Source organism: Carcharhinus amblyrhynchos, chromosome 7 (assembly GCF_965287045.1).
Source record: "Carcharhinus amblyrhynchos chromosome 7, sCarAmb.v2.hapA, whole genome shotgun sequence".
NCBI classification, from domain to species: Eukaryota; Metazoa; Chordata; class Chondrichthyes; order Carcharhiniformes; family Carcharhinidae; genus Carcharhinus; species Carcharhinus amblyrhynchos.
The window spans coordinates 37,414,091-37,436,997 of record NC_137330.1 but is presented as its reverse complement, the minus strand read 5'-3'; the positions used below and the strand labels follow the sequence as shown (position 1 = coordinate 37,436,997).

General features: G+C 38.3%; 1 protein-coding gene across 4 annotated transcripts in view; it reads left to right on the top strand.

The window, feature by feature from the left end:
• The window catches only part of rock2a (rho-associated, coiled-coil containing protein kinase 2a), a 202,940-nt gene that overhangs the window by 99,665 nt on the left and 80,368 nt on the right, over positions 1 to 22,907 (top strand). For all 4 annotated transcript variants that reach the window (XM_080192164.1, XM_080192163.1, XM_080192161.1 and 1 more), the window contains exons 9-15: positions 2,467 to 2,626; positions 5,969 to 6,032; positions 7,271 to 7,359; positions 9,071 to 9,119; positions 16,268 to 16,403; positions 17,977 to 18,068; positions 20,764 to 21,010. In XM_080192164.1, the coding sequence (XP_080048290.1) occupies positions 2,467 to 2,626; positions 5,969 to 6,032; positions 7,271 to 7,359; positions 9,071 to 9,119; positions 16,268 to 16,403; positions 17,977 to 18,068; positions 20,764 to 21,010 (837 nt within the window). The remainder of the gene's footprint in view (positions 1 to 2,466; positions 2,627 to 5,968; positions 6,033 to 7,270; positions 7,360 to 9,070; positions 9,120 to 16,267; positions 16,404 to 17,976; positions 18,069 to 20,763; positions 21,011 to 22,907) is intronic.

Genomic DNA, 22,907 nt, shown 5'->3' with positions numbered 1-22,907 from the left:
AGATAATGTTTCAGGGCTGTGACTTGATGGAAAGGTCACAAACCTGACAGGTTAACTTTGTGCTTTCTCACTCCTCTCTCTGCCGATGCTGCCAGATCTGCTCACTGTTTCTCGCATTTTTACTTATACTTCAGATTTTTAACATTTTGCAGTTTTTTTGTAATTGTGGAGGAAAGGTAGATTTTGTTGTATGAAGCTTTGGGCAAACTTGTCATCACACTGCATTAGCTAAGAACTTTACTGATTTTTAAAAGACCTAGCACTCCAAGAATGTAACTTTGATTGTATTATGAAGTTCAGTGTTGGTCTCCTGAAAAGAAAAGATTAAACCAGGTGTGGAAGTTAAAGATTTTTTAATGTAATGTTTGTCAGCACTAATGTTCTATTTTGTTTTGTATGAAGTGATATATGTCATAAAAATTATTACAAAAATGTCATTGAAAACATCCATTGAATCTAGCACTTTACGTTTTCTTTTGGGCTCACGTTCATGCTAATATTTAAAAGCATGTGGCCATAATGATTAATTTTATGCTAACTTTGCATAGAATTACCTCTCAGAGCATCTTTATACAATAAAGATATATAAAAATACATACACCTTCATATTTGTTAGGACTAGCTGTTTGAGAGCAACAGTTTTTGGATAATTAGTTGGCTGACATTTAGGTAGGGAAATGAGGAAGATTTTGTTTTTTTTCCAATGTCAGTTTACTCAGGATTGGGTGTACTCTTGAAGTAGGTTCTGATTTTACAGTGTGACAGATATCTGAGTTTGATAGTTTACAGTGCAAAATGAAAGATGGATTTCTGACTGAAAGAAATCGCGATTGTTGCTGTAGATTGCCTTCTTCAGCTGAAGAGGTACATGATTCCCAAGTTACAATCAAAAATTTGCTTTTCTTTGAGCCTCTTTTGGACTGTAAGTGATGCAGTAGTCAAACACGTGATACTTGATGGAACATCAGAAACCGTCATTTACTTAACAAGAAAGGGAGGTTTAGTGGGATGTACAATTTTAGTACCATAGAAATTGCAGTATCAATGGAGGCTGTTCATTGAATTTTTGCTTCTTCAAAGTGCATTTGTTATTTTAGTCTGTTAATGAGAAAATAAAGTCTAACTAATCTTAAAAGAAAAAACTTTCAACTGGCATAAGTATACATATTAATTATTTACAAAGAGTGATTGTCCCACAAATCTTGGAACAGGTCCACAGTAAGCAGTGAGGGTTCCAACTTCAAATCCACTTGAGAACTGTTCCAAAGGTGTAAGGCTTTGGGAAACCACATTACAAACTGAGGATGCAGATGATTGCCAGCCCATAGAGTAGTTTTAAGTGACACAGAGTTCCAAGATTGTTTGATTGTTGCAGCTTCCATTGTTTCTCGTAGAGCTTCACCAGGACAATCATTATGGTGATATTCTTGGAGTGACAATTCATGGAGGGAAATGCAACCTGAAATTTGAAAAATTCAAATGTTTTTTCAGATGCTTTCCTTTATGGTGAACATTTTCAGCAGCAACCACTCCCCATGCGATTTTTTTCCCCCAAATACGAGCATACAAATCAGGGACGGGTATAGGTTACTCGGCCCCTCGAGCCTGTTTCACTTTATAATAAGATCATGGCTGATCTGGTTGCAGCTTCGACCCCAGATTCCTGCCTATCCTATTAACCTTTCACCCTCTTGTTAATCAAAAATATGTCTAGCTCTGCATAGGTTTAAAGTAATTAACGAAAGAAGGAAATTTGATGTGAGGAAAAACCTTTTTACACAGCGAGTAATTCAAATGTGGAATGATCTGTCTGGAAGTCTTATGGCGGCAGATTCAATCAAGGCATTCAAAAGGGCAATTGATGAGTTATTCAATATAAACAATGTGCAGAGGTGCAAGGCAAAGGTTGGAGAATTGCATAAAATCTTGATGCTAATTTATTAAGCAAGTGCAGACATGATTGGCTTCCTTCTGCGCCATAACAATTCTGTGAACTTCTTCACTTAGTTTAGTGAGCCTGTGGAATTCTCTACCATAGGAGGTTTTGAAGGCCAAGTCACTGAATATATTTAAGATGGAAATGCTTTCTAGACTCTAAAGACATCAAGAGGTTATGGGGTGAGTGCGGGAATATGGTGTTGAGATAGAGGACTGGCCATGATCATATTGAATGGCGGAGCAAATCTGAAGAGCCGAATGACCTACTCCTATTTTCTATGTCTGTGTTTCTATGACCTAAGTGCTGTGCCAGTTGGCATATTCCATGGTTACAGTAAAACAGGGCACTAATATCCTACTAAAGGTAAATGTTTTATATCTAACAGATTTTAGGCATAGTTGTAAAACACTAACCTTTAAATTGTAAGATTGACATGTAATTTAAGAGCAATTTAACACTTGCATCTGATTTAGTGGGGGAAAAGGAAATAATAGCTGATACTTTTTTTTCCGATATGTACCACACAGCTGCCGCCCCTGTGGTGCCTGAATTGAGCAGTGACATTGATACAAGTAACTTTGATGATATTGAAGATGATAAAGGAGAAGTGGAAACATTTCCAACCCCAAAAGCCTTTGCTGGGAACCAGTTACCTTTTGTAGGATTCACTTATTTCCGAGACAGTCAGTGAGTATTTTTTTTTGATTTTCACTTGAAATGAAATAGAAATTTATCTGGGCAGATCAACTGTTCTGCCTTTTTATTGCATTGCCTTTTTTACCATCTGTAAGTTAAATTTACATTTATAATTTATTTGATAAAATTCTTGATGAGAATTAAAAATTCCATGAGTAGTTAGTGTTCCTGTAGCAGCATCTCATTGCATAAGAATAATAGGAACCAGAAGAACAGCATGAACAAATTGACCAGCGACTAACCTGTAATCAGACTTGACCCCTTTAAATAGCACTAATGGAGGGAGATTTGCTATTGTGCAAGGCTGAGTGTATTAGCTGAAGTGTTGATCTCAGTGCTAGCCCCACGTCAGCTTTATATCAATATGGCATTAGGTGGAATTTGCCACACAAATGCATGTGCATGCTGGGGACACTTCCTTTGTTATCTTAATTGTTCAAAAAATGGGACTCTACCAATCGAAATTTCTTGCCCATAAAATCATGGCATAGAGAAGCAGGCAGTTTTTTGAAAGAGTTATCCAGTGAGTCCCACTCCCCTGCCTTTTTGAGCACGCTTGGACTAAGGTTGTAAGGAGGTCTGGAGCCAAGCAGCCCAAACAAAAAGAATCCAAGCTGGCCATGGTCAGCAGGTTAGTTTACTTTGACTGTGTCATCAAGTGACACTAGCTATAACAACATCCCCTGCTTTGCTGATGGGTGTAATGATTGGATTGGATATGTCCTTGTTTTGTGGAAAAGACGTCAGTGGGGGGTAGAGATGGATCCTGCAAATTTTTCCTTTTGATGTGATATATTCAATTCCCTTTCAAATGAAATGAATCTGCCTCACCCATCTTTTCAACATCAGTCACCAGAATTCTCCAACTGCTCATTTTGGAAGTGTTTAGAATGAATGTTAGCAGTCTATTTTGACTGCAGTGACCATGCACTACTATCAGGTGCAATTGCATCACAACTTACATTGGATAATTTTCTGTATACTAATCCCCCCCCCCCCCCCCCCCCCCCCCCCAACGCCTACAGATTTTAGTGCATTTACCACTGGCCCAATTCAGCCCTTCTCACTCGAACAGAAATTGAAGTTGAAGTATATGTAATCATCTTGAGCCAAAAAGTATCAGATCAGTGGTCCATTTCTACCCCCCACTGAGGTCTTTTCCACAAACCAGGACACATCCAATCCAATTGTTAAACCCCATCAGCAAAGCACGGGAAGTTGTTACTGACTGTGCCATTAAGTGACACTTGCTCAGTAAACTAACCTGCTAACTAATGCTCAGCTTGGATTCTTTCAGAACTGCTTGGCTCCAAACTTCTTACAACCTTGGTCCAAACTAGGACAAAATAGCCTCATTCCAGTGGTGAGGAGGCAGACCCAACCTGGACAGCAAGATGACATTTAACAGATGGTAACATCAATAATTCCTAATAAAATTGAAGTCAGTGGGAACTGGGGCAAACTTTCCACTGGTTGGAGTCATACCTAACACAAAAGAAGAGAAGGTGGTTGTTCTTGTTGGAAGCCACTAGGATATCATCTTAGCCCCAGGACATTGCTGCAGGAGTTACTCAAAGTCTCTGAGAGTCACCATCTTTAGCTACTTCTTCAAGGACCAGTGACCAATGATAAATGACCTCCAGCATAAGATCAGATGTGAGGATGTTTGTTGATGATTGCAATATTCAGTCCATTCGAAACTCCTCAGATAATGGAGCAGTCCATGCTTGCATGCTGAAAAACCTGGACAACGTTCACACTTGGACTGATAAGTGACAAGTTATACACATTGTACACTATGCCAGGAAATGATAATCTCAGACAAAAGAGCACTTAACGACCTCGTGACATTCAATTCCATTATCATAGGTAAATTCCCCAACCCCAAAACCTTGGATCACTGTTGACCAGAGATTTGACTAGTCACATAAATGTCATGGCTACAAGAGTAGGTCAGAGGCTAAGTATTCTGTGGAGTGACTGAACGCTGCTTTTGAGTCATAAGTCAGCAGTGATAGAATATTTTCCTCTTGTCTGAACAAATGCAGCTTCAATAGCATGCAGAGCCTGACATCTTCCAAAACAGTGCAACTTTTTTGATTGGCACCCCGTCCACCAACTTAAAATATTCACTCCTCTCATTCTCTTGCAACATGAATGCCAAAAGATGTACCATGACAATTCACAAGCCATATCTCCCAAAACTAAGACCTGTTCTTTCAGAGAAGAACCAGGGCAGCAGGTAAAAGGAAGTAGCACCATTTCTGGGATACCCTCCAAGTCTCTGAATCCTGATTTGGAAAACTGCTGCAGTTCCTGGATTAAAATTCTGAAACTCCTTCCTTACCAGTACCCTGACCACCCAGACTGCAGCTGTTCAAGAAACTGGTTTACAGCTAGCTCCTTGAGAGCAATTGAGGATGGACAATAAATGTTGGCCTTCCTAGCAATGCCCCATCCTTGGAATGCATAATTTAAAAAAATTCTCTGATATGATTCAGTTAATGAGTTGGTAAAGTTGCTGAGCTGTGGGAGATCAAGATAGCTTTGTGCATGAGTCGCAAAAACCCAGCTTGCAGGTGCAGCAGCTGGTCAGGAAGGCGAATGGGATGCTGGCCTTCATAGCGAGGGGGATTGAATATAAAAGTAGGGAGGTCTTGCTGCAGCTGTATAGGGCATTGGTGAGGCCGCAGCTGGAGTACTGTGTGCAGTTTTGGGCGCCGCACCTGCGCAAGGATATTTTGGCCCTGGAGGGAGTGCAGAGGAGGTTTACTAGGCTGATACCGGAGTTGAGGGGATTGAGCTATGAGGAGAGGCTGAATAAACTAGGCTTGTACTCGTTAGAGTTTAGAAGAATGAGGGGAGATCTCATTGAGACGTATAAGATGATGAATGGGATGGATAGGATAGAGGTGGAGAGACTCTTCCCGCTCAAAGAAGACAGTAGGACTAGGGGGCACAGCCTCAAGATAAAGGGGAGGCGGTTTAGAACGGAGTTGAGGAGGAACTTCTTCACTCAAAGGGTGGTGAATCTCTGGAATTCTCTGCCCGTTGAAGTGGTGGAGGCTGCCTCGCTAAATATTTTTAAGAAGCGGGTTGATGGGTTTTTGATAAGAGAGGGGATTAAGGGTTATGGGGAGAGGGCGGGAAAGTGGAACTGAGCCACAACAGATCAGCCGTGATCTTATTGAATGGCGGGGCAGGCTCGAAGGGCTAGATGGCCTACTCCTGCTCCTATTTCTTATGTTCTTATGTTTAATTAAAAACAAGAGCGCATTGAATGACTGCAGAAATTGTCAAATGTTGAATAGAAGAGTTGTGTTTTTCCCACAGGTTGCTAAGTGACTCACCTGCACCATATAAGGAGAATGAGCCCAATTTACCCAGTAAAATTGAGGTGAGTGAAAATGTTGTTTATAATGAACATGCAAAATAATGCTAGATGTTTTTTATTCTAGTATTGATATGATTTAACAGGCTTTCTATTTAAATCTAGTTTATTTGATAAAATTTAAGTTGTATGTATTAAAATTACATTTATGACTTTTGCCTGGCAGCAATTAGAAATGGTGCTGCAAAGTATTTGAAGTGAACAGTTGTATAAAGGAAAGTGCTAGATGAAATATAAAATTACATCAACAAGTTGTATTTACCTTATCCAATATGATAATTGAAATCAAACACCAGAGGACAGAGGTCCCCTTTGGATATGTCCCCTTTGAATATGTTTGGATATGTCTTTAAGCTGACATGAATACCGATTGATAGTATTGAAATCATCAATAGAGGGAGTTAGGAAGCCTTGTAAGAAGCAGTGAACATTATTTTTTTGCCACCGTTATTTTTTGGATTATTGATTGTTGATTGTGTAAACATCAATGCCTACCTCCCATGGCAAAACACACCTAGCATACATTTACAGACTAAGTCTACAAGGAAACAAAGAATATGTAATTTCAATTCGACTTTCCGTACTGTTTACCCGTAACTCTTCCAAGCTAGTTGCTCCACTGACGCCATTAACACTTGCTGTTTTTTTTCTGTGAAGAGGGAGAGGGTGCTGGAGAAATTTTAAGATAACAGAAACAGTCAAAGAAAACTGTGAACATTGATTGCATTTTTTTCTTGACTTCTTCTGAAAGTTTTTACTTAGTGATTTATGGTTCCATTTAGCATTAGACAACAGTCAAAGTTCTTTTGTGAGTCTTAAGCATTGAATATTGTTGGATATCAGACAGAAAAAGAGTTAGAGAAGGATTGCAAAACTTGTGAATCACTGCTCAGGCCTGTCCTTTCTTCTGACGCTCATATTAAGAGTGAGGACGCCAGGGTAGTAGTTTGAGGAGGAACCACGACATGTTTCTATTCCTGGTGCAGTAAGACTCATGTGAATAATGTGAATTTAATGAGATTTTTTAATGAGATTAATGAGATAATAAATATAGTGTTGAGAAAGAATCTGCAAATGGACCACCATTTTAATCGTTTGTCCTTAGTGTGTCCTTTTTTCTATTACTTGCAGGGTAGTTTAGAGGTAGGTTTGTCTCTTACAATTATTTTCTGAAAAGCTTTATATGTAAGCTTATTGGAATGTTGTGTGTATATATGTGCATCTTATTTTATGTTTCATTATAGTCTGCAAAACTACAGAAGAAGTTACATCAGCTTGAAGAACAATTAAACAATGAAATGCAAGCCAAAGATGAAATGGAACAAAAATATAGGTATGTGGCAGCAAGGGCAGTATTCCCACCATCTTTAGAACTTGTGTTTGAATCTAGCCTACGCTGAAAGATTGAAAATGATCTCTGGTTTTGACTGTTAAAATGATATTTTAAAGCATTACTATCAGTATTTATCTGCAGGATGATTAGTATGGAAGCTGCTATAGTTCACGCCAGTGCAGCAGGATCATAAATCTGAGACTGAAGTCTTAATTTAGTCATTGGAGAGACTATTTCTGAATGCTAACGACTGTTTGTAATTTGAGCCTGTTTGCATTGAAATTGATTTGCCAAATGGTAAATTATTTAATGTGCCAATGCTGATATTTATCATCTTGATGAACATAATTTACACACAAAAATCACTCATTGTGATTTAGTTTTGGACGATATTATGCAATTAATCTACACAAAAATATGGAAGAAACCCTGTCACTTTTCAGAAAATTGCTTACACGGCAACTATGACTACTAACCAGTTGAATTTTTTGGTGAAGAGAGCATTGCTGACCCAAATACTGGGGGAATTCATAGCTGCTCTTCAAATAGTGCCATGAGGTCGTTCATACCAAACTGAACAAGCATAGGTATCTTTGGCTTAATGTCTGTTGAAGTGTATTGCCTTTGACAATACAGCCTATGCTCAGTGCTGCACTGAAGCAGCCAGGCTAGGGTTAAGTCTGACGTTCGAGATGACCCACATCCTCCTTACTGGGGTGGAATTGTTCATAATGGAACTAAACCGTTCCCTCATTGAAATGTTATACCGTAACAGATTAAATGCAACATTGAATGGACCATTTTAAATGAAATCAAAAGTGATAGTGGCATAAAATTGGTAAAAGACAGAAATGTTTGATTGTAACTAAACAAAGTCCAAATCACAACAATTTTAAGATCAGTTTTAATTCAATTTTTTTGGAAAAAGAGCCAAGTCTTGTTTTATCTTTTAATATTTCCTCTTCTCCTGTTTCATTGTTTTTATCTTTTAATTCCATCTGCCTGTGTAACCATTTTGAAAATTCCCCAACTAATGGCACTCAAATTTTAAAGGATATTTCAAAATGAGAAAGGTATGCTTAAACACATGATTACCACAAATGGCCCTGATACCTCAACTTCTTCTAATTTTGTTCTTGAGTTCAGAACACTTGAAGGTGCATAGAAGTAATGTTGATGGGAAGAGGAAAGTGATCGTTGACACACGCTTAGAATGTACCTTATGTTGGTGCGAAGACGTTTATCATCCATGAGAAACAGAGTGACAGTTCATTTATATGGACTTGGTGCCACATGACATATAATTACAATGTAGAGTCAAATATGGCTTATTAAGTTTATTAAGGGAATTTACCTTTCTATTGTCTAAATATGTAAATTTCTAACTATTGAAAAACAACTCCACCATATATACTTGCATCCATGAAGGCATGTACAGAGATCCTCTTTAAACAACATAATTGAAGGCAAAGCAAATGTCGTTTTCCTTAATTATGATCGGAACTGCAGCTGCCATTGAAGCTGAAGTGTAGATGTGCCCTTAAATGCGTTGGTACAGTGCATGCACTTGAAAATTTAAAGGCCTTTTGTTTCTAAGAAAAACATCCTGCTAAAGGTAACTAGAAATATGAAGCTGACATTTTCTATCTTTTCTGTTCAGTGTCAAGTGTCCTATCAGGCCCTGACATTTGTCTTTACTTTTGATTTATAGAACAACAAGTAGTCGTCTGGAAAAAATATCCAAAGATTTGGAAGATGAGGTACAGTACTGTATACTTCTGGTATTCTGGTCCAGGTGAATGTTAATTTTAGTGTCTCATTTTAGATGAAGTACATTCAGTTATCAAAACACAGTTGGCAATTTTTTAAGTTGAACATTCTCTCTTCTTGCCTCTTCCATTTCTGATATTTTGTTTGGCAGGAAGGGCAGAGTAAAGTACAAATGTAGTAATCAAATATAATAATAATCAACTCTCGAAGGAAGTGGATGATGTGAAGGTTACACTAAACGAGGAAAGTTATGGACAAGGTAGGAGTAGATAGAGAAGATATGCTAAAAAGAATATATTACTGAAAGTTACTGTATCACCTGAACCACATGGAATGAATCCAAAATTCCTAAAAGAAGCAAAGATTTTATTGGCTGTGATATTTCTTCTTATCTTGCATTTTTCAGTGGATATAGGAGTAATGCTGGAGGACTGAAGGGATTCTTGTGTTACGCCCCTATTCAAGAAAGTTGACAGTGGTAAACTAAGTGCTACAGTCTTAGCATCCTCTCTCAAGTCATTAACCATACCATTATCAAGGCCAAAATCAAATTTCATTTAGAAAGGCATGGGTTAATTCAGGAGAACCAGCAAAAAAAGTATTTGAGGCTGACCAACTTGATTGAATTGTGAGTTGAGGTAATGGAAGTTGAATAAAGTACTGCAGTAGATGTTGCACGGATAGACATTTGGAAGATGTTCGACTACATGCTTATTGAGAAGATGGAAATGTATGGAATTAAGGGGAAACTGATGATCAAATTCACTGTGACAATGAGGCCAGCAGTGCTGATAGTGGATAAATGTTTTTCAGACTGGGAAGTAGTTTGCAGTGTAATTCCGAAAGCTCAGTTTTGGGTTCATTGTTTTTTCACGTTTATAAATAACCTAGGCAGCATTATATTGATACAAAACTTGATAAAGTGGTCAGGTACTTTGGGTGAAGTAACATGGAAAAACAGTGTACTATAAATGGCATGACTTTGAAAACTGAGCAGAAAAAATTTTGTGTCCATAAAAAAGATTGTGATGTGGCACAGCAAGTTGCTACAGTTGTTAAAAAAAGCATATGGATTACTTAGATTTATAAATAGAGGCATAAATTTGAAAGCAAGAAGATTTTGCTAGTACTTTCATGAATCACTAGCTGGCCATAGCTTAGGTATTGTGGACAATTCTGGGCCCCACACTTCAGGAAAGATATGAAGGCCTTGGAAATAGTACAGATTAGAGATGAGGGGCTCCAGTTATGAGGAGAATGAATTAGGTTATTTTCCTTGGAACCAAGAAGATTAAGAGGCAGCCTAATAGATTAAGATGATGAGAGGCTTTGATGCAGTAGATATAGAAAAACTGTTCCCTTTGTTGAATGTGCCAATAACCAGAAGTGAATCATTGGCAAAAGATCCACAGGGGGGCTGAAGACATTTTTTAAACTCGAGTTTAAAGCATGGAGGCATAGTGGTTAGTACTGCTGCTTCAAAAGCAGGGACCAGGTTTGATTCTAGCCTTAGGGGACTGCGTGGAGTTTGATTTGATTTATTATTATCACGTATTAGTATACAATGAAAATTATTGTTTCTTGCATGCTATGTGGACAAAGCATACTGTACATAGAGAAGGAAAGGAGAATTCAGATTGTAGTACTACAGTCATAGCTAGGGTGTAGAAAAAGATCAACTTAATGTGAGGTAGGTCCATTCAAAAGTCTGACAGCAGTAGTCATAGCTAGGGTGTAGAAAAAGATCAACTTAATGTGAGGTAGGTCCATTCAAAAGTCTGACAGCAGTAGGGAAGATGCTGTTCTTGAGTTGGTTGGTACATGTTCTCAGACTTTTGTATCTTTTTCCCGATGGAAGAAGGTGGTGAAGAATATGTCCAAAGTGTGTTAATTATGCTGGCTGCTTTTCTGAAGCAGTTGGAAGTGTACACAGAGTCAGTGAGTGGGAGGCTGGTTTGAGTGATGGATTGGGCTTCATTCACAACCCTTTGTAGTTTCTTACGGTCTTGGACAGAGCAGGAGCCATACCAAGCTGTGATGCAATTGGAAAAATGCCTTCTGTGGTGCATCTGTAAATGTTGGTGAGAATCCTAGTGGACAGGCCAAATTTCCTTAGTCTTCTGGGAAAGTATGCATGTTCTCTGGGTCTGAGTGGGTTTCCTTCAGGTGTTTCTTCCCACAGCCCAAAGATGTGCGGGTAAGGTGAATTGGCCATGCTAAATTGTCTTTTAGTGTCCAACAATATGTAGGTTAAGTGGATTAACCATGGTAAATCCATGGGGTTACAGAGAATGGGGGTGGAGTGGTGTGCCCAGGTAAGAATCTCTTGCAGAGAGTTGGTACAGACTTCACGGGTTGAATGGCCTCCTGCTGCACTAGAGGGATTGTTTGGTTCTATGAATGCCTAAATCTGGAAAGTTGTGCCTGTAAACATAATGGACGATGTTTCTGTAAACAATTTTAAACAAATAAAAATAAATGGTTTATTTACTGAAGCTCCATTACAAGGTGGGCATGATTGGGAAATGAGCTTTATTAGTTATACAACGCAGATAGACAGAATGGAAAAAGAGGAGGGATAACCTTGATAATAAATAATGACACACGCAGAACAGTGAGAGTGAACTCTGACTTGGAGAAAAAACCTTTTCAGCAGCAAGTGGTTACAGTCTGGAATGCACTGCCTGAGAGTGAGATGGGTGGCAGGTTAAATCAAGGCATTAGATAATTAGACTGTAATTTGAAAAGGAGGAATATACCGAGTGATGGAGAGAAGTTGGGAGAATGCCACGAAATGAATTGTTCATTCTTTTATTCATTCGTGGGATGTGAACTTTGCTGGCTATGCCAGCATTCATTGCCCATCCCTAATTGCCCTCAAGAAGGCGAGCCATGCAGACATGATAGGCCCAATAATGGCCTCCTAATAGTAGTTATATATTTGTTGACAAAGTAAGAAATAATTGGAGCTTTTTAAAAATAAAGTGGTGTAATAATCAGTGGGGCTTTAATCTTCTTATAAACTGGATCACTTAAATTGACAAAGATAATCTGAAAATGAGTTTGTAGAATGCTTTCATGTCAGTTTCCTGATATAACATAGGGTCAATTACTTAGGTATATAAAGATAGCTTGCTAAGGCTGGTTGGGTATAGACTAAAAGAATAATGGTAAAGGAACAGTGGGAAATATTTAAAGAAACAATTCAGAATGTTCCACAGAAGTCTCTTACTTTGAAAAAACTAAATGTCAGGAAGGAAGATGGCTTATTTGGGAAGTTAAAAATGGTGTTAATTAAAGGAAGGAAGTTTATAATGTGACAAAAATTAGTAATAAGACTGATGTTTGGGAATGCTTTAGAAACCAGCAAAGGACCACCAAAAGTTGATATGAAGGAGAGAATTAGAATGAGAGTAAGCTACGAGTATAAAAGCAGATTGTAAGAGCTTTTTAAAGTATGTTGAAAAGTGAATAGTTTGCCCTTGGAGGCTGAGGCATGAGAAATGTTCATGGGAGTGAAGAGGTAGAGACATTGAACAAATATTTTGTTATGCGGCTAAAGGCTGACAAATAAAAGGACTTGATGGCCTTTATTAGAGGTTTCTAAAAGAGGTAGCTGCAAAGATGATGGAGCTTCGTTTGTGTTAAACAGTGTTATTGTAACCATCTCCCTGTTTGAATGTATATCATGATGTTTGTGTGTGCATGCATGTGTGTGTGATGTACACAATAGTGAGCAACATCTTGGAATCCGGGGGTGTTCCATCTGTGGATTTAGTTGTACTCATTCAGAATTGACATAATTCTAAGCCCTCAGTGATTGTCCAGCAGTACAAGTTCCATAGTCATTTTCAGAAGACGGGAAAGTCTATAGCTAACTTTGTTGCTGAATTATGCCAACTCTCTTAATTTTGTAAGTTTAGAACAGTATTGGAGGACATGCTCTTGGCATTTAATGAGGACTGTATTCAGCATTGTTGTTGAAAAAAGCCACACTGACTTTCGAGAAGGCTCTTGAAATTTCCCTGGGTGTGGAAATAGCTGTCAGCAATGCAAAATATTTTCAAAGAGCCAGATGCACAGGTGGGTGCAGTGCATCAAGGAAGGAAAGATGTTTCAAGCCAAAAAGCGAAAGCAGTGGAATGTTTCAGTGTGGAGGGACAGACTGTGTGAATTATTGCAAATTTATGGATGCTGTTTGTCATCTTTGCAGAAAAAAAGTGACATTTAGCTAAGAAATGATAAGGACAAGTTGAAGGCTGAATAGGGAAACTCAAATTTTAAAAATGCCTCAATCATTATCTGGAAAGCTTAGAGCAGGCGGAGGAGCACTCTTGTAATACGTTTCAGATGAGTTAGGGGCATGTGGAACCTATCTAGGCTACAGTGGAGATTGACAGAAAACAATTCAAGATGGAGGTGGACATGGGAGTCTCTGTGTCTGTAATCACTGAGTAGACCTACAAGAAGATTTGGGACCAGGCAGGTGCCAGCCCTAGTTCAGAAAGGGATCCAATTTCAGACATTCAGAGTAGGAAGGAGACAAGAAAAGCAGGAGGAGAAATATGACTACCATGCTAAGGAGAGACATTTCAATCTGAATGCATGTGTCAATACAAGGAATTTTGGTAGTAACCAACAATGGCTGCCTTGAGTTATTTTCAACCAAAGTGATCCTGTTTCTTTGTGAATGGAGTAATGTATAGGTGAGGAAGGTCAAACCATGATCTTTTGGGAAGTCTGGAATTAATAGAAGCAAAATACCATGCATGCGGGAAATCTGAAAAGAAATCAGTGCTGGAAATCTGAAAAAAATCAATGTTGGAAATATTCAGGTTTGGCAGCAACTTCAGGGAGTGAAATAGTTAACATTTTGAGTTGAATATGACTTTCCTTCAAAACTGGTGGGCTGCTCGCAATGGCAGGAGAACAAAAAGGATCACTTTCCGATTTCACAGTTAATTATGAACTGCTTGTATTTTAAGCTGTGTAAGTTTAAATATGCATATAAAAAAGAATCTTGTATTTTTTTAAAGGCGAACGGTTAAACGTTAAAGCCTCTGATGTTGACAAGAAGGATCTTTTGTCTTAGTTTCAGAAGCGTTAAGAAGTGACTGGTGCAAGTCACCTTTTCCATTAAGAAGGAAAAATTGTGCGGTTAATTCAGTTCATGCTTCATGGTCAACGCTCTTTGCCCTAATTTTAATTTCCCTTAAGCTCTAGTGGTGAGTTAAAATTGGAAAATAGTTTGTGAAGCACTGAAATTGTCCTTTGCTTCACTCTGCGTGTATGCAATCTAGTAAAATACATAATGTCCTGGCAGGACAGAGTGCCAAACTTGGCACTAACCCAGTGTGCAGGGTAAGAATGTTTTACCCATTTCAGTCAGCAAAGACTCTACTAGCTGGTCATGCCCTCATCGATGATGGCTGCATCCCCAAAGACATCTTCGGTGGTGAGCTTGCTATTAACAGAAGACCATGTCTGTACCTGCAATACAAGGATGTCTGCAAATGAGATCTCAAGTTGACTGGGACCAGATTCGATGCATGGGAAATCCTTCAGAGTACCTGGAGACAAGCAGTCAGGAAGGCTGTGGAAAAAGCAGAGGACAAAAGAAATGACCAGATGGCAGAAAAGAGAGCTCACCAGAAAAAAATCAGTCATCCTTTGGCCAACATAATTCATCTATGCCAGCTGCAGAATTGGTTTCTACAGCCATAAAAGAAAATGTTCAACCTAGAAGTAACGTACGTCCTGGGCACAGTCCATCATCCCCTGAGATGGTAGGATGCCTCTCAATGAACCCAACAAGGTTATCTCTGTTAGTATGTTAATGCTGAAGTCACTTTGGTAATTTAGTATCAATGCATTGGCCCATCGTCTTGACAGTAATAGAATGTAAAAGTATGGAAAATTACCCACATGAAGTCCAATAATTCCACCCGTTTCACTACAAATCATTGAAAAAAGTTTGTTGCAAAAATATTTAAACCTTGTTTTTGGCCACTGTCTTTCCTGGATCCTCCAGTAGCTCGCATAGAATCCCAAAAGAGAAGGTTGTATAGGTGGCAAACACAAGAGACAGTTTCTTTGACTGCTCTGGCATTCATTCCAATGTTGTGACATTAGCAAGGGAATGGAAGATGACTTCTATTCAGGAGAAATAATAATGGGAGAAAATAGCTAAATGTTTTAGGAAAAAACATAAGAAACATAAGAAATAGGAGCAGGAGTAAGCCATCTAGCCCTTCGAGCCTGCCCCACCATTCAATAAGATCATGGCTGATCTGAAGCGGATCAGTTCCACTTTCCTGCTTTCTCCCCATAACGCTTAATTCCCTTGTCTGTCAAAAACCTATCTACCTGTGACTTAAATATATTTAGCAAGGTAGCCTCCACCACTTCAACGGGCAGTTGAAGATGCAGTTTACTTTGCACATATTTTTAGATTCTCCAGATACTTTGTTTCTATCATATAGCACTCTACCAGAAGGCTGAAGCAAAACCATTTTGTGAATGCCAAACTTGTAAGATGAAGAATTTTTAATTAATAATTACAGTTTGTACAGTCAACTAGTACAGCATATATTTGCAGTCTCTTAAAATTTATTCAACTTCATAATTGAGCATGAGGACCTTTAACTTTTGAGACTTTTGTATAATAGGAGCACATAATGAAACTTAATTTCAAACAATGGAAAATAGTGAGGTGCATGTCTGGTATTTCAGTATGGGCTACAGGCACTGGTAGCACTGAAGATGAGTATTTAATCCATAATTCTTACACTAAGTTTTCTTTCCATCATTTTTCTTTAGTGCTGCCCTGTGCAGAGGGCATTACCTCTCAGTATCCCTTTTAAGTTAAGAATAAGCAAATAAAAGGCTGCATTTGAGAAGAGGAGAATTATGATGCTCTTTATCAAATTTACCAACTTGTTCTTTTTGCATGATTTAGTATTTGCTAGATGGTTGTCTTGAAATATTCTAATAACGGTCAATATGAACTACATGATAAGTAATTCTGAATAAAGTTGTTTGAAAATAGTGGTCCTTTTAAATTCCAGTTCCACTTTTGGAAGTATAGTTAACACATACACAAAAGTCCTTATTTACTAATTGAATCTCTGAATTTTAGATAACCTGCAGGAAAGATGTAGAATCATCATTAAGGCAATTGGAACGAGAAAAAGCACTTCTTCAACACAAGAATGCAGAATATCACCGTAAAACTGAAATGGAAGCAGATAAAAAGCGTGGCCTGGAAAATGAGGGTAAGGATTCCTTATGTACGTATTACATTTTAGATTGCAGCAAAAAATACATTATCAAACATTTAACAAATTGAAACAGGCTAATATGCAGCCCATAAAATGTAACAATGGCAAAATACTGCAGCTACTGGAAATCTTAGTATAAAGAAAATGCTGGAAATATTCAGCAGTCAGGCAGCATCTGTGGAGAGTGGAACACAGTTAACATTTTAGTTCAATGACGTTTCATCAGAGTTAGAAAAAAAGAGGCGTAACAGGTTTTAAGCAAATACAGAGGCAGCAAAAAGGAGGAAAGGGACCAAAGGGGATGACTGTGATAGTTGGAAGGAAGTGACTAAATGACAAAGGGGATGAAGGTGCAAGGGAAATTGAAAATTGGATGAGAGGAGCTAAAAACAGTCACTCTCAGCCCCAAAAAAATTGAGAGCAATGGTCATGATCAGAAATGATTGAACTTGATGTTGAGTCCAGTGGACTATTAAGTGGTTAGTTGAAAGGTGTATGCTGTTCTTCAAGCAAGTAAAGCAGCAGTTTGAATTACTTTCAATTTCGTTTACTGTTTTCATTGTTCACGATGCAATCTCCTTTATACTAGGGGACCAAATGCAAATTGCATGATTGCTTTCCAGAGTATTATTTTTCAGTCCACAAGTGTAATCCTGAGCTTCTTATTGCTTGTCATTTTAAATCTCTTGCCCACTACTCCTCTGATCTCTCTGTCCTCAGCTATCTACACCGTTCTATTGAAGCTCAGTGGAAGTTTGAGAAACGGCACTTTATCTTTTGATATTTGCTAGACCAGAATTACAAGTTCACTCAAGAGTTATGATAGGTTCGAAGGAAGGGTTGGCCTGAAATTATAAAATCTGCAGACTTTTGCACCAGAGGATTACATTGACTTTACCTTGGTGATATAGAAATTTATGAGTTCTTCACAGTCATTTTTTAAGCTGACAGTGAACTAAGCAAGGCAGGGAGTTTTAAGGAAATAGTTTGTCTTCCTTAATGATTTGAACAGTGTGTAGTTTTGACACAAAATAGAGACACCCAGTGCAGCTTTATGTGTTCAAGCCAGATCTTTGACGTCTGTACTCCTTCCAAAAGAGAATCTGTAACACATCAGGAAAAGGGGAAAATAACCTACAACATGCACAAGTGGGAAAGGCTCCTTGGCTAAATTGTGTATACTGGCTCTCTGCTTCCACCATATACCCCACCCACCCACCCCCGGTCACACACCCCAGAATTCTGCGGCGAGGTCTTGGTTCTTAAACAGCACATGGAAGACTTTCTGTCTCTTTCCTGGCTGCTCCACCTCCACATTCTGAGAAGTTGAAATAGCATTAGCCTTTGATTGTATGGCTGTTAGGAGTTAGTCATTAGAAATCTAGGATATTGCTGCAGGAATCCTTAAGGGAATTCTTGATCCAGTCATCTCCACCTACCTGAATTTGCATGCTGGTGTTGTATTGAAGAATAGAATATCTGCATATTCATCATTTACTTTCGGAAGATTAGCTGGCCTCTAATATGTCATTATATTTGGTATTCCTAACAAAATTGCGCTTCACAGTTAATAGCCTGAAGGACCAACTTGAAGATCTGAAGAAAAGGAATCAGAACTCTCAAATCTCAAATGAGAAAATGGCTCAATTACAGAGACAGGTTAGTTGTACAACTTTTTTTTGCAAGTAATTTTATGAAATTAGTTTGAGACAATGGAACTAAGTACTTGTACAATGACTGACATTTTTGTGATATCTCGCTATAAAATCATTGTTTGACCTTTTTAGGATTTAGATTTCTAAACATCAAAAAATAGCTAGCCATTTTTCATTTTGGTCCTGAATGGACATTTTGATTAAGTATAACAAGATCTACTGATCTACTTGAAGTAAAAAAAATTCTGCTTCATTTTAATAAATTGGGTTTTACAGATATGTTCCTAGACTAAAATACACCTGCTAACTTGTTCAACTTAACTGAAAAGCTCAAAGCTCTGCAATTCTGCCGTGAATGTTTGTGAACAATTAAAACAACTAACAAGAGAAGGAGAATTCATGAACATTCTCAATACATGCACCAAAGGCAAGACAGAAACTCTTGCAGTCACCTTCAGGTAGAAATGCTGACTGGCTGATCCTTATTAGTTTCTTCTGGTCAATTCAACTCATCCCACCTGATGTCAAGAAATAGCTCAGTGCAACTGGGCACAGCAAAGGCTGTGGGCTACAACATCCCAGCGATAATGATGACAACCTAAATGTCAAGACTAACCACACCCCTCGCTAAATTGTTCCAGCACAGCTATGATAATGATATCTACTTAACAATGTGGAAAATGCTCAGTTTTGACCTGTCCGGAAAAAAGGACAAATTCAGCCTGACCAATTAGCATCCCATTAGCCCACTCCCTTTCAAGCAGCAATTACTCACCAGTAATATATTCATTAAAGCTTAGTTTGAGTTCCATCAGAATCACTTCATTCCAGACCTAACTCATTAGTCTAAACATGAGAATAATTTCAGAAGTGAGGTGAGAGTGATTGCTCTTGAGATTTTTAACTGAGTATAGCGCCAGGGAAACTGAGATTAGGGGGAAATTTCTTCAATGGCTGGAGTCATACCTGGCATGAATTTGATGGTTATTGGTCCAATCATTTTAATCTTTCCTACAAGAGTTCCTCAAGGAGCTGTGCTGTAAGGCACAGTTATCTTCAATTTTTCATCATTGATCTTCCATCCATAATAAGGTCTGAAATACAGATGTCTGTTGGCGATTGTACAGTGTTTAGCTACATTTACATTTCCTCAGATAACGAGGCAGCCTGTGCCTGCAGACAATAAAGCCTCTTGAATATTTGTGACATTCATTTTAATGAACACCTATGGTCCTTAAGAATAGGTTCCCAACTATTTGGTAATTTCCGCATTTATTTAAAAAATCATAGTGTGCGCTATGCTGGTTAATTAAAATTTAAACTTCAAACATTATCTTGACTTAAAAATAAATGTATATGACATTTCATATAACCAACCAGAAAAGCATGTTAGCATAGAATCATAGAATCCCTACTGTTGTAGGTAAAACGATACCTCTGAGACTAGTTATGAGTCAAAATACAGCAGGTTTATTTCAAAAGCTTTTGGGAGAGACCTGGTACCTAACAACGGTTCTCCAGGTTTCTCCCCGAATACTAGTTAAGAGTAGAAATTTATTCCCCCCCGCAGTCACATCCATACTTTCCCAGGCTCCGTAGGTTCCCAGCCTGTGGCTTGTCCTCCATCGTGTCCTCCATCATGTGAACTCTGGAAAGAGGCATTCGGCCTATTGTGTCTGCACCAATCATAATCTGACTCAGGGTCTAGTCCCGTAACCCCTCATATTTACCTGCTAATCCCCCTGACACTATGGTTAATTTAGCATGGTCAATCAACCTAATCCGCACACCTTTGGACTATGGGAGGAAACTGGAGCACCCGGAGGAAACACATGCAGACACAGGAAGAATGTGCAAACTCCACACAGTCAGTGACCTGAAGCCGGAGTTAAACCTGGGTCCCTGGCAGTGTGAGGTGGCAGTGCTAACCACCATGCTGTCCCTAGCAACTAACTGTCATCTTGTTAAAAATGCTGAACATAAATGTCTTGAAATTTATGGCAGTTATATGCATAATGCCAATTTTAATCTCAATTTTTAGGGATTTTTTTTAATGTTAGTTTATTTTAAGCTTGGTCCATCAAGTCATTTCATTTTCATTACTCAACTTGCAACATATGGTATAATTTGTCGTTGAAAATGTTCTTCTGCCCTGTTTTGAAGTTGACTTTTTTGCTAAAGTACAGTTCTAAGGCTGATATTCCACTGGTACTTGGTCCAAGAGATCACTTTTGCATTTGCATTGAATTCTAGGAGATTATTTGAAGACCCATTTTATATTGTTCAAACACTTGTATTGCAGCGTTTATTTAAATATTCAGCACTTGTTGATCCATGTCTAAAAGCTAGTTCCACCTAATTTCACCTATCAACCATTCTAATCTTCCACACCCTTGAAGATCAGAAAATCTATTGCAGACCACTATCAAGTGTCCTCATTTAATAATCACTAATGTGCAATCAGACCTTTTGTCCAAACCTAAGTTTGACTTTTAATCTGCCCTTTAGAAACGTATTTGCTATGTATAATAAATAGGCAAAGTCAGCTAAACTATGACAAATGTTTGCAAGTGAAGTACTTTGTATACATTTACTCCCTGCTCTCCCCACAGCCACCACCAAGATAGTGAGGTGTGAAATGTGCATTAAGGCTGTGTTTGATCATTTGCTGTTTGATTTTTATTTTTTATGAAAACTAGTTGGATGAAGCCAATGCCTTGCTGAGGACTGAATCTGAAACAGCAGCGAGACTACGAAAGAACCAGACAGAATTATCAAAGCAATTAGGGCAACTGGAGATTAACAACAGGGAGATACAAGACAAAAATGCTGCATTAGATAATGCCAAGCTCAAACTTGAAAAAGACTACATAAGTTTACAGTCAGCACTAGAAGCTGAACGAAGAGATCGGAATCATGGCTCTGAAATGATCACTGACTTGCAAGGTATGATAAATAGTTTAAAGACCAGATTCAATTATCAACTAATTCTTAAAAAAATACTTATATCAATTTATTCTTTCAGTCTGTAGATCACTGAGACAGATGTGGCTGTTAATTTTCTTCTTTTTCCTGTATATGGCCGAAACTTGAAAATTGCTTTTAGGGGTTTGAATCACATACGTGACGACAGAAATATCATCAAGTTTGTGGTTAGAATCTCACCACCACTCTGAAAGTATTGGTCCTAGCTTACAATAATACAAATATTTAAAATCATTTTAAGGAGTCCAGTACAGAATGTCTTTTTCTCCCCCAATTTTTCTGTCCCAAACGTCTCAAATCTGATTTGTTGTGGTGGGAGGCTGCACTGTGGGGGGAAGGAAACTTCCATACACCCTTACAGACTTCCAAAGCCATTCCCAAATACCCATTTGTCTTGTGAGATCAAGAAAGTGGATGCAATCACTCAAAACTTTTTCCATTCAAATAGATTAAACTTCTGAATTCTTGAGAATGAAGTTATAATCTGTGCTCCTTAAACATGAAACTTCAGAAATTCCTAATTCATGTCACTCTACATCTCAAACCATGATGGAATAAAATGTTTGATAGATAACCCTTTTTGCCTTAAAGTTGGATCAAGCTTCTTATGGGGCCTTTCTTTTCTACCTGATATCTCGCCATGTGAAGGCATGAAATTTCTTAATCTTGAGGATGAGACTTTGAAATTGGTGAATTAGACACCAATTTAGATAAACAAAGCTAGCAGTTATGAGTAAGTGGGACCAAATGAAGGATATGATACAAATAGAGAGTTTTCAGTGAGCTTAAACTTGTGGAAGATGGTAGGCTGGCCAAGAAGAGCATTGATGTAGTTAAATATGAAGATGACAAGGGATAATAGTTGAATTTTATGGCATCTTCTGAGGCATTCTAAGGAGGTTAGCCTTACTGATGTTGGAAGTAGGTAGGTTTTGTAGTAGAAAGGATATGCAGTCAGGAACCTACCTTGGTGTGGAAGAGGATGTCAAGGTTATGAATAGTTTAGATGAATCTAGGTGGCCAGAGATGGGGATGGAACCTGTGGTAAGGTACTAAAATTATGGCTTGGCTCTTACACTTACCTAGACAAAATTGCAATTCATACACAGCAGTATGTTAGAACATTATTTTGAGCGTTGAGACAATAGAATTCATGTTTGATATGTAAAATAAAAGATCAGGCAAAAGGAGAAATAAAAGAATTTGCTATTGTTTGGCACACTGTCACATTCTCTTCTGTCTCAAAGTACTTCACAACCAATGAATTTTTTTTGCAAATGTAACAAAGAGGATATAATAATAGTGGAAGATTTAATTTTTGTTGAGACTGAATCACTCAAATTTAGCAAGGATGGTCTGGAAGATGAGTTTGTCAGATGCTTTTGTGACAGTTTCCTGGAGCAATATGTTGTAGAGCCAAATATGTATAGTACTCTTTTTGATCTAAAATGCAATCAGACAAGGTTAATTAATCATGTCACAGAAAAAAATCCACTAGGTGACACAGTGGCACAGTGGTTAGCACTGCTGCATCACTGCGCTGGGGACCCGTGTTCGATTCCAGCCTTTGGTGACTGTGAGGAGTTTGTACATTCTCCATGTGTCTGTGTGGGTTTTTTCTGGGTGCTCTGGGTTCCTCCCACAATCCAAAGATTTGTAGGTTAGGTGGATTAACCATGTTGAATGTGTGGGGTTATAGGGATAGGGCAGGTTGTGAATCTGGTTAAGATGCTGTTTTGGACAGCTGGCGTAGACTCCAAATGGCTTCCTTCTGCACTGCTTGAATTCTAAATAGTGATTGTAATACAATTGAATTCCATATTGTTTGAAAGCATAAACAAGAATCGTAAATTTACAA